The 13,153-nt window shown below is 49.5% G+C and overlaps 7 protein-coding genes across 7 annotated transcripts; 4 read left to right on the top strand and 3 right to left on the bottom strand.

The window, feature by feature from the left end:
- Positions 1-328: 328 nt before the first annotated feature.
- Positions 329-1,309, bottom strand: SNOG_04201 (hypothetical protein; the record flags this gene model as incomplete). Its single annotated transcript, XM_001794573.1, has 2 exons — positions 329-1,105; positions 1,190-1,309. The coding sequence occupies 2 exons, from the start codon at positions 1,307-1,309 to the stop codon at positions 329-331; spliced, it is 897 nt and encodes a 298-aa protein (XP_001794625.1).
- A 748-nt stretch (positions 1,310-2,057) lies between these two features.
- On the top strand, positions 2,058-2,287 carry SNOG_04200 (hypothetical protein; the record flags this gene model as incomplete). Its single annotated transcript, XM_001794572.1, has 2 exons — positions 2,058-2,136; positions 2,220-2,287. 2 exons carry the CDS (start codon positions 2,058-2,060, stop codon positions 2,285-2,287), a joined length of 147 nt encoding a protein of 48 aa, XP_001794624.1.
- A 236-nt stretch (positions 2,288-2,523) lies between these two features.
- Positions 2,524-5,416, bottom strand: SNOG_04199 (hypothetical protein; the record flags this gene model as incomplete). The annotated part of the gene is made up of 6 exons (XM_001794571.1): positions 2,524-2,708; positions 2,790-2,840; positions 2,918-3,401; positions 3,505-4,254; positions 4,489-4,603; positions 4,710-5,416. 6 exons carry the CDS (start codon positions 5,414-5,416, stop codon positions 2,524-2,526), a joined length of 2,292 nt encoding a protein of 763 aa, XP_001794623.1.
- A 1,064-nt stretch (positions 5,417-6,480) lies between these two features.
- Positions 6,481-7,802, top strand: SNOG_04198 (hypothetical protein; the record flags this gene model as incomplete). Its single annotated transcript, XM_001794570.1, has 4 exons — positions 6,481-6,930; positions 7,016-7,061; positions 7,338-7,607; positions 7,657-7,802. 4 exons carry the CDS (start codon positions 6,481-6,483, stop codon positions 7,800-7,802), a joined length of 912 nt encoding a protein of 303 aa, XP_001794622.1.
- A 1,071-nt stretch (positions 7,803-8,873) lies between these two features.
- Positions 8,874-9,493, top strand: SNOG_04197 (hypothetical protein; the record flags this gene model as incomplete). The annotated part of the gene is given in 3 exon segments (XM_001794569.1): positions 8,874-8,970; positions 8,988-9,062; positions 9,147-9,493. 3 exon segments carry the CDS (start codon positions 8,874-8,876, stop codon positions 9,491-9,493), a joined length of 519 nt encoding a protein of 172 aa, XP_001794621.1.
- A 1,189-nt stretch (positions 9,494-10,682) lies between these two features.
- On the top strand, positions 10,683-12,152 carry SNOG_04196 (hypothetical protein). The gene has a single exon (XM_001794568.1). The coding sequence runs from the start codon at positions 10,809-10,811 to the stop codon at positions 11,955-11,957; it is 1,149 nt and encodes a 382-aa protein (XP_001794620.1). The 5' UTR covers positions 10,683-10,808; the 3' UTR covers positions 11,958-12,152.
- A 396-nt stretch (positions 12,153-12,548) lies between these two features.
- SNOG_04195 (hypothetical protein) lies at positions 12,549-13,032 on the bottom strand (the record flags this gene model as incomplete). The annotated part of the gene is made up of 2 exons (XM_001794567.1): positions 12,549-12,901; positions 12,951-13,032. The coding sequence occupies 2 exons, from the start codon at positions 13,030-13,032 to the stop codon at positions 12,549-12,551; spliced, it is 435 nt and encodes a 144-aa protein (XP_001794619.1).
- Positions 13,033-13,153: the final 121 nt, after the last annotated feature.

The following is a 13,153-nucleotide window of genomic DNA, read 5'->3' as shown; positions in this document are numbered from 1 at the left end:
GGGGCCACGAAGCGAAGCTTACCGCACTGCCGTTTCCTCAACTCTAACCACCACCGTCCCACTAGCCTCGCCCTAAACGATATTCGCCACTCTCACAAATTAGCTCACGGACAACGGCCAAAGCTAATGCAACCAACGCCCAAAGTATGGACTAACTGTATTCTAGGATACTTTCCAGGTATGCAACACAACAAATAGTCGTACACGGGCATCTGCTGCCCACTGGCCTCACGTGCGTGCGAGACATTCGTCCTCGAAACGTGCCTTCCCCTCGCTTCGTACAACATGTGCGGCTTCATCCCGCCGCTGCTTGCATGACACCGCAGCCCTAATCGAAATACACAGCTTCCGGCTTGTGCACCACGATCTTGCCAGACACATCGCCCTTCAGCACCACTCGAGGGTCCTCTTTGCTGCCCTTCGCCTTTTTGCCCTCCACTTCCTTATCCTCGTACACCACCTCGACCACTTCTCCGTCGACATAGCCTGCAATGGAATGCCACTGTACCTTCTGGCCTTGCTTGGGCACTCGAGTAATGGATCCTAGTGGTGCTTCTGGCACATCCTGTCCGCTGCTCTTTTGCTTTTTGTTTGGGCTGTTGCCATTTGCGGCCTGCCCACGCTTCTTGGCGTTCTCCCCCTCCTCTGCTGACTTGCGGTTCTTCTCCTTGAAGGTTTTGTATGCTTGCATGTTCTTTTCCAAGTGATTCGGATCTTCCCAGTGCTCCGTACAGTTCTTGGCGCTTGTGTAATCGGTCCTCACCGTCGAATCATCCGGCTTGGTCGATCCGTTCGTTTCACTGACGTTTTTCCTGGCATCTTTCGCTTTTGATGTGTTGGACACGAATTGCTTCCCCTCGTGGCTTCCTTGTTGTTTTTTCGCATCCGTCGCTTTCTTCTCCTTTTCGCTCATCTGCTCCCACGCCTGCTTCGGTAGGTATCGATGTTCAGTGCCATCGGCGTCCTTTGCATTGCCACTGCCTTCTTTGGTCTGCCATTCTTCCTCCGTCCATTGGTCCAAATGCTTTGCACTCTCATCTTTGTGGTTCTCGTCCGTCGTATAGCCGCCTCCACGCTTCTTGTATTCCGAAGCCATCATCTGCGCCTATGTGGACGTCAGCAACCCAAATCCAGACATGTCCCGCCGAGGCTGCAGGGTTTCAAAGTGCGTTGCGCAGAACTCCAATACCTTTCTGGCCGACCATTGTCCTGGTGCACCACCCTTGTCACCGGCTTGGATCTCCTCTTTGACCTCGTCACGGAGCTCCGGATCAGTGTACTTGTCGTCCTTCTTCGTATTCGAAGGCATACTGCACGTCAAGCTGCGATGCTGCGGTCGTATAGCGGTTGCACGAGGTAGATTCTTCTTCACAGATGACGATGGAATTCTGAATCTCAAAAATGTGCGAAACATGTTGTCACGTCAAAAACTCCCCAGCTTGCATTCCTATGTAACCCCCCGATCCAAACACTGACGTATAGGTACCTGCATAAGCTCCGATCTCGTACGCTTGCATCAACGCATCATCAACCACAATTGACTAGTTTCCACGGCCACAGCATCACGATGTGAGGGCGTCGAAACTCGTCTTGATGACACAATTGACCCAGCACTTTCGGTTGGCCTGGAAGCTCAGACCGGGGGATGAACAAAGGGCCGGGAGACGTGCCGCGCAGCCAATCAGAGCGCGTGGAGCTGGCCCCACTTATACTTGAGAGAGGCTGTCGTGCGACCACTTACCCCTCTTCAACAACATGCGCCGCAATATATGCTGGCTACAGAGAAGGGCTCGGCATAGTGTGTGGTGGTGTGTATTCACTGCATTCGACCTCTTCGAGTGGCATTTGGGCGCCATCTGTCCGAGTCCAGGGTGCTGTGGTATGCTTGAGATAGACGGGCCGAAGGCGTGTACTGCGTGCGTGCTACACTGCAGCTGCAACTCGTCTTGGACACGTCGTACCGGTTTGGGGAAGCGATTTAGCTCCACAGTGGGCGGTTTCGAAGTGGCTAGAAGGTTACACGAGTATGTCGTTTTGGACTGCTTGCATGCCTTGTCATGATCGCGAGAACAAATCGACTCGTAGCTTCTTCCTATCCGTACGACAACGCGAGCTACAGTCTTGCTGATGAAAACTGTCAGTGTGAGCGACTTGTTGCTTGGATCAGATGGGTTGACAGACTTGTGCTTCCACACGAAACAATGTGACGATAGATCTAGGCTCCTACTACAACGTCTCTCTGATGCTTGGTCAGATTGCTTTCAAATCGTGCGCCGCGATTGTGTAGAAGCAAGATTTTGATATCAGGCTGCATCCGTGGTTAGTCACGTTTTCTTTCCATGCTTTTTCTGCGTAGCTTTCCAAGCTACTTTGCATGTACTGATTACCAATAAAATATAATCTCAGGGATCGTGGTTTGCATGAAGATGTTTCTTTTTTTGATGGGACAGGTCCAGAATTGAGGTGGAATCTGTGGTGGGAAGATTACTCTCAACTCAATACCTATTCGGTTGTGATGTGTTTTCAGCCAAGGATCAGTTGGGATGGCTCGGTGCAGTTTGCTTCCCAAATGACTTCTGGTACACGTCCTGCTGCCCGTCGGTATGCGATTTCGCCTTTACGTTCGATCCACAGGACGTTGTAGAAGTTATATTCTAAGTCAGAATCTTCGAGCCTGGTGTGTGGTTCTTTTAGCCTGTCTGGGGGTTCTGAGATGTATTAGCTGGGGATCGTCTAGGTTATCTCTTCTAACCATATTGCGTTTCAAGACATTTATTATTACAACTCACTTTTATACCCGGATTTCTCTACACCGTACTGTAGTACCTCTTTTCTGAGTTCTGGGATTCGTTAGTCAGAACCTGTGCATGCCGTTTTTCCTGATCATGTTAGGGTCCAAGACTTTATGGGTACCAACCTCGAAGCTCAGAAGACCATGTTCCATCAGTCTCAGACTTCCTTGTGTGGTTGAACATCCAACCCAGCTCTTTGTTTCCCAGGTCTCTTGCCTTGATGGTGCCGGTCGATATTGCCACAAGTTCGATTGTGTCACCTGGTTTTACTTCGGCTCTGTCCATGAGGCGAAGTACCCCAGCTGAAGCCTTATGTTTGTCCTCTAAGGATATAAGATGGCATATATCCTTGAGCTCGGAGACGGTTGAGAATCTTGGAAGTTGGAAGATTGGTAAACGCATTATCAATAATTGATAATCACTAGCTCGCTCCCGGTCGGCCTTGAGCAGCGTTTTTATGCGGAGAAACGTTCGTGTTGTCAGACAAGAAAGGTACGGCCATGTGTTCTGGAGCGTTGTGTAGGTGGTGATACCAGCATTGTCATGACTCAAATTTTGGACATGAGCAAAAGCTTCAGATGTGTGTTTTGAGTCCTTTTGCGACCATTCCTTGGCGAGTGTGGAGTTGTTATATACCATGGAGTCTTGTGATCCGATGGCTCCCCACGGATTAATCCACGATCTGTGTTGCATATCCTCCGACAGTACGTACCACTGTACTAGTGAATGCGTTTTCCAGGTTGATAGTTGAACTTCTCCGGTACCTTCGTTCACATAGGGGGTCATGCAACGTAAATTGAAGGGGTCGATTGGACAGTGCCAACCACACCATGACCACGAAGGCAGATGTTGATTTGGTGCGATAGCTGCTCCATCTTTTGCTACACGCCGTTTCCGCTTTGCTGAATGGTTGCCATAACAGGGCGGCATCCAAAAACATGCGCGGTAACCCGCATAGGAAGCCTGACGGAAAGGTTCGCGTCAGGGTATTCAGAACACCAGAAATTGCTGGCAGGGCATCCTGTGGATATGTCAGGTCCCTACTATTGTATAGGCCCACGATCTCGATGTACATGGCAAAATCTGGCCAGGATATGGTTGCCATTCGACGTGCAGCTTCGTAGTACGGCCTGACCAAGGCTTTGTTTGGATGTGATTCTGGCGTCAAGTCATCTCCACTCCAAGTACATTCCTGGCAGTCCCAGAAAGTCTCTCCTTCAACAAATATGACGGATCTAATCGAGAGCATTTGCTCTTGAAAAGTCCAACCACGTGTGGCCCATTTAGACATAAGTAATCTCTCATATAGTGTCTGAACGAGGCTCTTGCCAAGGATGCTTTCACGACGTTTAACTTTTCTTGTGTTTAGTCTTCCAGAGGTCTTTGCTGCAATGATAGTCATATACGCGCCAGAGTATATGTCTCCCATGCTTTCCACCTCTTTGCGAGTGTACTCGTCATCCTGCACAATACATCCACAAGTACTTCTCCTCGATCATTCCGACCAGAATCATGGCGTCTTGCACAGTGTAGGGCAGCAAGGCAGCTATATCATCTTGCAGGAGACAGCCTGGTCGTTGGAAATCAGTTAGATTAGCTTTTGTTAGCAAGATCCTCGGCGGCATATGCACATCGCTTTTATCGCTTGCTTTCGACCATACGTAGCTCAAAGCTATGTATCGTGGAACAGTATGACCCGGAACCAAGCAACCTCTTGCTGTGTCGATGACCCAATGAGGCCTTCGATGAGATTCTCGATGTCCGAAGAGCGCCTGTCTGCAATTCCCTTCATGCTGCTCATCACAAGATGTCTTCCAGTGTTTCAGATACTGAGCGCTAAGCTCAAGACCAGTAGCTACTTGTGGTCCTTCGTGTGGTCTCCCACATTCAAGCAGAGGTTCCACCACCCCATGGTACTCATGCTCCATTGCGCAAACCAGTGGTGTCATTCCCTCTTCTTCCTCGAAATTTGGGTCCGCCTGACTGCACTTCAATAGCGCCTCGAGGATTCTCTTGCGGTCCAATTCTACAGTAGTCATCAACAGTTGTTGACCAAACGACGCGTCTCTTTTCTTGAACTCAAATTGGGCCGCTTCAAGAAGCATTCTCATGAGTGCTCTATCTCCACGTAGGACGACTGACCACAGCGGTGAATCGTCTCCATCCTTTGGATCGAGATTGAATTTGCCTGATTCTAACAACATCTTCGCTATCACGATAGGCCTTGTGCCGTCCCGGACAACGCGGGAGAAAGGATTGTTGCCTGTTGTGTCTTTCAAGTTCGGGTCCACTCTCTCGTCATCCAGGAACAACCTCACAACCGCCTCGTGCCCAGACAATGCCGCGTGCGATAGAGGCGTCCGACCTCGATCATCTCTTGAGTCTGGATCTACTTTATCGTTTTGTAGCAAAACCTTGACGATCTTTTCATGACCATGCAACGCAGCCACCGACAGCGGCGTCCGGCCTTCTTCGTCGCGCACATTCGGGTCGATCTCGGTAGATCTGAGCAATAATTCTACCGCGGATGCATCTCCTTCCTTCGCCGCTTGCGACAGGGTGTTTTTCTTGTATCTGTGTTTTGACAAATTCTGTCCCTCTATATCTTCGTTCAGGCCTTCCATAGTGGTCGCGTCTTCCGATCGTTTACAGTCAGGGTTTTGTGCTTGTGTCTCAATTCACTGTTTGCTGCTAGGACCATGAAATGAATCGCTCCAATTTAGATTATCGAGTTCGTAAAGTCTCAGGTTCGATACGCAGCTAACAGATAGACTTTTCGAGAAAGGTTTGCCTGGCTGCCGCTTCACAGACTGATAGCTCTGTGACGCGAAGAGCGGCCGAGTAACTGGGTTCACAAGTGGTGAGTGCGCACAGTTCAGCCTTTATGCAGTCGGTTCAGCCTGTGCTGGCTTACTTCAACCTTTTATGGGACCGAGTTTGTGATTGGCTGCTATTTTCGACGGCCCCCAAGTCAAACACTACATATTGTCAGCAACGTAATACTATCACCGTGGATTATCAATAGCGAAAGACAAATGAGCATTCGCCACTCAGCATGCCAAAGCTGGGTATCACCTCAATTTATACCACGAGTCTATGCTTGCGTTCCTCGCGTCTTCCTCTGTTTGTCTTCGGTCCTGCCTTTCCCTGTACCCCCTCCTATCAGCTGCCCCTACCTCTCCTTCACAACTCAAGCACCTGCCACTGGCATAATAGTCGACCTAGTGCTTTTCGCAGCATGCAGAGTGTTTTCTGCAATGTCTAGTCTTACCACACCAGCAGTGATGGGTTACCTTCGCCCCATGTTTGCGTGTCATCTCAAATTCCGAGTTTGGTCAGTCGTTATGTAGAGTTCTTCGTTTGAGCGATTTTCGGTGATTTCCGGTGTGTAGAAGGCACTGTCTTGCTCATCATGAAGCGCTGATATACAAGACGCAGTGTGAGTTGCGACAACCTTCTTGCATTATATTTTGACTTTTTCGAACCGGATAGAGTTAAGCCTGAGAACTCTTCTTAGTGAATTTCGATGACCGGAAGTGGTTGTCGTCACTTGGAGTGTTTGTTACAAACAGAAGCTGCGCTACTAGACTTTCATTTCCAACCTCACCATTTTTTCACCAGGATTGTCCAACCTTTACATTCCACTCTTTTCAAGCACCGGTGTCTGATCATACTCATCATAGCCAGCATGTCGTGCACCGTCAGCGTTGACGATAGCGATGCGGCATCTTGTGCATCCTCCGAGCGCTCCACGACTTCAACCGAAGAGTTCGAGCATGAGCCATTCTCAGCATTCAAAACCCAGGTCACCCAGCTATGTGAAGATGTCTGGCCACATTTATCACCTGGAGCTTTTGAAGTGACGCACATGGAAGGCGGCTCCTACAACTGCGTCATCGGGGTTCAGGGTGACATGTCACACAAGCGAATATCTTGGTTACAGCGCCACGCGACGGGCCTGCTCCAGATCTTCTGGCCGAGGAGTGCAAATAGACAAAAGGAAATTCAAGAATACGTAATTCGTATTCCGCGGTACGAACATGCTTGGGTAGAGCAAGAAATTGCACTGCTCTTTTTTCTTGCGGCCACCAATGTCCCTGCGCCTAAGATCGAGCACTTCAGTTTGACTTTGGACAACGTAATTGAAAGCCCATTTCCTATACAGGCTCAAATTCCTGGATCGATTGTTTGGAGAGGTATACTCGACGCTAAATACCACCCAGCGCATCGCATTCGCTGAAGACCTCGGTCGTGCTCTAAGAGAGCTCAGTAGAATCTCTACGCCATGTCCGGGTACTTTTCACCCTGATAATGTCCTGCATGGCTCATCGACGACCCCAAAGGTTCTGCGCCTCCAGTGCCCACCACGGAATGCTAAACATCAGGCTCCAGCCGAAGTGGCAATGTACTCCACGCCGATGTGCGTTTTCGCTTTCATCAAAGCGCAACTTGCTCGCTAGCGCGAGTACGACCTCTCTTTGCATCGCCGATAAATCAACCCGTGGTCCGAATTCAATCGCATTATCGAATTTCTACATGCTGAAGGCCTGTTCAACGCCGACAACGACTACTATCTTACCCATATGGATTTTGAGCCTCGCAATATCCTTCTCCACTCCATATCGAACGACATCGCTTCTCTCTCCGGAATCCTAGACTGGGATGAATCTGTCTTTGCGCCCGCATTTCTCTCTTGCCGCGCACCATCGTGGCGCTGGGACTTTGAAGGCGACGACGACGAAGAGTTGGACGAATCTATTGCGCATGTTGATCCACAAGATGTAGAACTTCTGGCTATCAAGCAAGCGTTTGAAAGTGCAGTGGATGCGAAGTGGTTGGTATATGCTTACAAGACGGAGTACAGACTTGCTCGAGAAATTATACGCCTGGGCCATCACTGGTATCAACAGTAGCGAAGGTTATGATGTTGCGAATAGGATCGTCAAGGAATGGAATGAATTAAGGCCAGCTCAGGCTGTTCATAAGATCGTACCTGGAGACGAGGATTGAAGATAGCCGAGACATTGCACTGTGGAGTCTGTAAATGTGTCTTGGCTGTGTTTTGAAGGCAAAGAACCACTTGGATACCATCAAGGACAAGTATTATACCAGCATGGAAGACATTATCCAACCTTCTTTCTCAGACGCAGCGACCCTTTGTGGATCTCGCCCATATTTTACAAGATGATAGTAGATGTTATATTTTATACACAGCGCCAAGATTGAGTGAGACACACCTCATTGATTTCTATGCGAGACGGTCGCGCATCGTTTGAGATTTTGCCACAGTGTCGCGCTGTCAAACGCGACGTTACAACCAAGACGGAGAGCAATCACTCCCGCAATGCTTGTGGTTCAGGCTCTTCCATATATAGCGCAGTTACTCCCAGCCTGTATGTACAACACTCAAGATTTTTATCCCTACCAGATCCACGCCTGTTGGTCTTTTGCTCCAGTACAATACAGAAGAACCAAGCGATAACTCCACATAATGCAGCAAACTAACTCTGCTACTCGCATGCAGCGCTTTCCCGTAGAGCCCTCCTCTAATCCGTTCGATGATCGGAATGAGGTAGACACATCCTCCGCAGATCGAGCTCCTGAAGTAGGTAGCAAGACTTGCAGTAACGAAGCCGAGGACGATGCATCCTCGCTACGTTCGACCACCTCTACCGTGCAGTATTTTCAAGAGCCCTACTCTTCATTCCAACTCAACACCACTAAGCTTAGTGTAGAGCTCTTTCCCGGCTGCTATACGAACGACATCACAATCCAGCAGGTTAAAGGAGGTTCATTCAATCGCATCATTGGAATCACATTATACAAAACCGAACAAGATTTTCCATGGTATGACCTGGCAAAACTTCGTCCTATGATTTCTGCATGCGTTAGAGGCAAGAAGACCCATGCACTCACTCAAAAGCGATATGTCTTACGCATCCCTCGGGACGATGTGCATGATCTAAACTATTAGGCTGTGTTGCTGGCGTATCTGGAGCACAGGCTTCCTTACGCAACTCCCCAATGTCTTTCGTACAGTTCGGGGGCTGAGAGGTTGAGAACACCCTTGGCCGAGCATACATGCTCCAAAAGCGTCTTCCAGGAAAGCCTTTGAATCGGATCTGGTCGAAGCTCACTCTTGAACAGACATTCTGCGGCACGCTGCATCGCAGAGGTCGTACGCCGGAATTCCAGCATTTGACAAGATATGGTCCGGTCTCACGGCCATGATCAACATGGTTCACTCTCAAGGCTTGTTTCCTGACGGTGGTCCGTTCTTTCTACACCACCCAGACTTCCAGTCTCGGAACCTGCTCTTTACAACACCAACTCCTTCAACAGTTCGACTATCAGGAATCATCGACTGGGACGGTGCGCTGTTTGCGCCAAAAGTCATGTCCACGCGATCCTCATTCTTTCTCTGGACAGAGGAGGGCGCTGATGAAGACGAGGATGGTGATGCGCTGATTGAGCCGAGTGAGCCAGAGTTACGTGCGTACAAGCGAGCGTTCAAGCATGTAGTCGGCCAAGACTTCTGTAAAGACGCATATTGCCAGCAATATATCTTCTTGAGGCGAATCTGGCGATTCTTGGTGAACGGGATTAGGAATGGCGGCGACGCCTTCTTAGCAGAGGAGGTATTGGAAGAGTGGGAGGAGAAGTATCCTACGTTCGCTGTGGAAGAGGATGAACAGATTTAGTCGCGACGCAAGTTTCATGGTGAGTATAGCGCGCCTATATGATCCATCGAAAACAAATGTTAATCACATGTTCAGCTCCTCTTCAATGTCGATTGTGCACCAATGCAATAGAGTTTATTGTGAACCAAAGGAAGGGCCGGACAGCGGCAGTGTACGAGAGTGTGACGACAACGAGGGTGCGTCCAACAATACTCTTCGTAGAGATGTATGTGCAAGCTGAGAACAGGAGTTGAAGTGCATGACGTTTCAATAGGATCGTGATGGGAATGTTCTGCATTTCGGGGATTCGTTGTACGAGCTGTCGGATGGTGCGTGGAGCGGTCCCGCCGTGGGCCCGCCCGTATACCTTGCTCGAACGCGTCACGCGATCCCGCTGCAGGACTGTTGCGCTCCCGAGCGATCGAGTCCCAAGCCTGAAAAAACTTGTCGGATGTCGGATCAAACCATTTGCAGTATGAATGAGAAGGTCTCTAGCCAACGACGAGGTGCCGATGAGGCCTTTCCCATGCGTCATTACTGAAAGACCATCGGATACTCTCTTCCGACTCTTTCGATCTCACGTATCTTATCCCATTTCACGATAGAATACCTAAGTAGGAGCGAATACAGGCGTCATTACCTTTACCTTGATTCAAAAGAAATGGCGTAGATTCGGTTGGTGGTTTTTTTACGATTTTCTCTGAGCTTCGCGCCTACATCTAGTGATAATCTATCTCATGGACTGCAAGCGTAAACGGCTAGGTGCAAATCATGAGAAACGCCGGAAAGTGGAGTCGTAGTTTGTACGAAGCCCCACAAACACGTACTGCTGGCAGACGGGGGTAATTCAAGGAACTAACTAAATTAAATAAACAGAACAAAAGCTGCTTGGGGTCTCACCATTTTCTGTCAGTCCTTGCGGGCATCATTCCAGTTTCGCAGCTCAAGACAGCCTCAGAAGCGCAAATTATGTCATACAATCGTTTTTATGCAGGCGCTTTATTGGCCATCATCTTTTTGGTGATACGCCCTATTGTCCGAGCATTGATATCACCGCTTCGCAGTGTCCCTGGACCTTTTCTTGCAAGATTTACACGTCTCTGGGAGCTTCATGTAGTGCGCAAACATGATTTTGCGACCTATAACATCGCTTTGCACAAGAAATATGGTGTGTTCTTTACTCAGTTCTAGATATCCACTTACATTTCCAGGACCCACCGTCAGACTCGCGCCCAACAGGTATAGCATCAACGACCCAGAAGCAACCCGAGTCCTTTTGGGTCACCACAATGCCCTGAATAAGTCGAACTACTATATTCCATTCGGCGATCCTTCCATGACCAACGCCTTCACCGAGCTTGATATACATACCCATGCCAAGATCAGACGTCCAACGGCCCACTTGTATGCCAATACCAATCTACTCTCGTACGAGCCATTCGTCGACGCATGCAATAGCATTCTCGTCAAAAGACTTCGCGAATACTCCTGGACTGGGAAACGCCTCGATGTCCGCGAACTGATGCAATACTACGCTTTCGACGTCATTGGCGAAATCACAATGGGCTCTCGGTTCGGCCTGATGGAGGAAGATGGTGACAGCACCGGAGTGATCAGCGCTCTCGACGAGAGCTTGTCTCACGGCAGTAGAATCGGTTTGATTCACGAACTGCACTCCGTGATGCTCAGTCTCACCAAAATCTTTAAGCTCAGAAACCCTTTTGCAAATGTACAGCACTTCATCGACACAAAAGTACAGGACCGCGCTTCTGGACGCACCAAAAGTCCGGACGACAGACAGGATTTCCTAGATAAATTGCTCCCTCTAGAGGCGTCTGGGAAATGCACGCGTTCCGATACGCTCACGGCTTGCGGCGCGAACATTGGGGCTGGCTCGGACACTACGGCTATCTCGCTCACTGCTGCAATTGGGTATCTCGCTATGTGTCCAGATGCGCTGGCGAAGCTGCGAGAAGAGCTCAACAGTGCAGATGCACCAGACCCGTTATCATTCAAGGATGCACAAAAGCTACCGTACCTGCGTGCAGTCATTTATGAATCTCTGCGCATGCATCCAGCTGTTGGCGCGCCTTTGACACGCGTGATAGGCCCTGGTGGTTTACAACTCGCCGGCTACTTCTTCCCGCCCGGCACGGATGTTGGTGTGAATGCATGGGTCGTGCATCGCGACACTTCCATCTTCGGTGCAGACGCAGATAAGTTCAATCCGGACCGATGGCTGACTGAAGATTCGGAGAAGCGCTCGAACATGGAGCGAAATTGGCTGCCGTTTGGAGCGGGACCAAGGGTGTGTCTGGGCAAGAACATCAGTCTCTTGGAGATGTACAAGGTGATCCCTCAGATTGCAAGGAAGTTCGATTTTGAGATTTTGGATGACAGCGGCAAGGGAGGGTATAGCTGGAAAACGCTGTGGTTTACGAAACAGAACTTGGCATGTGTTGTCAAAGAAAGGACGATCGCTTAGGTACTGTAATCTACACAGAGTTTGACATAGCCACGTCATGACTTGTGCGAAAAAGCAAAAAGATGAGTGAAGAGAGGGCAAAAAGAAGGACAGAAGAAGGACGTAAGAAGGACAAAAGAACGGCTAGCCTTGCCTTAGGCAAAATCCTTTTTCAGATTCGATACTGTAGAATATAGTTTCCACTGCCGAAAACCCCTCAGAGTTTTATCACGGACTCGAACTCGCAACCTCAGCGACTGATAGGTTGGTCATGATTTAAGCACGACCCCAATGTGTTCCAACTCTGGGGATTTTGACAAAGAGATGGAGAATCATTTAACTGATATAGACGATCAAACTGTTGTGTTCTACGTAGCTGTGTAACTGTTGTGATAAACATGGGCTGCACCGTCGTCGCGATTTCTCCCATCGTCGTGCGCAAAATTTCAGATCTCGTGGTTTGGAGAGTACGATACAAACGCCGGCTCGGGACTAAGACGGAGTGCGATCGGTGGTTCTTCGTTTGTCTACCTATGATTGCAAATACATGTGCCTTCAGCCCAACTGGCTCTTTCGTCCCGAATTTCTATTGTGTGCTCCACGTTGCTATCCCTAGACTTCTCCCGCCTCCGTGTGCGTAATCCCATTCACCATCTCATACCTCAGCACCCTATTCATTACCCTCGCCAACCGTGCGCGCGACTCATCCGACAACTTAAAGCCGTTCCTCAAAGCTTGCCTGACCTGGATGTCGCGCAGCTCCTTCACCCACCGCTTATCCGTCTCGTACTGTAGTCTGTCCCGTTCCTTCTGACACTGTTCGATGTGCTCGTAGAGCTCGCGGCGAATTTGTTGGTGGATAGCCCATTGGTCGCCGCCTAGAGCTTTGACGTGCGGTACGTGGGTTTCGATGACTTTGAGGTCGTACAATACTATTTCGATCGGTGTGGGGGGATCTATGGGTGCTAAGCATTGTCAGTTTTTGGGCATGATTCATGTGGAGGTTTGATGCACCTGAGACTGAATAGTTGCGACATGTGTCATCTTGTTCGGGAAGACCGAGCTGTTGGCGCAATGTAGGAAGGTTTGAACTCATGATCTTTGGAGAGGTTGATTGATATTGTGAGACAGTTGGTGGACAGAGAGGCAGTTGGTGGACAGAGAGGCAGTTGGTGGACAGAGAGGCAGTTGGCTTTGTCCGATTGCGCCGCAGTGAA

The sequence above is a fragment of the Parastagonospora nodorum genome (assembly GCF_000146915.1).
Source record: "Parastagonospora nodorum SN15 chromosome Unknown scaffold_6, whole genome shotgun sequence".
Lineage (NCBI taxonomy): Eukaryota > Fungi > Ascomycota > Dothideomycetes > Pleosporales > Phaeosphaeriaceae > Parastagonospora > Parastagonospora nodorum.
This window is presented reverse-complemented; position numbering and strand designations above follow the sequence as displayed.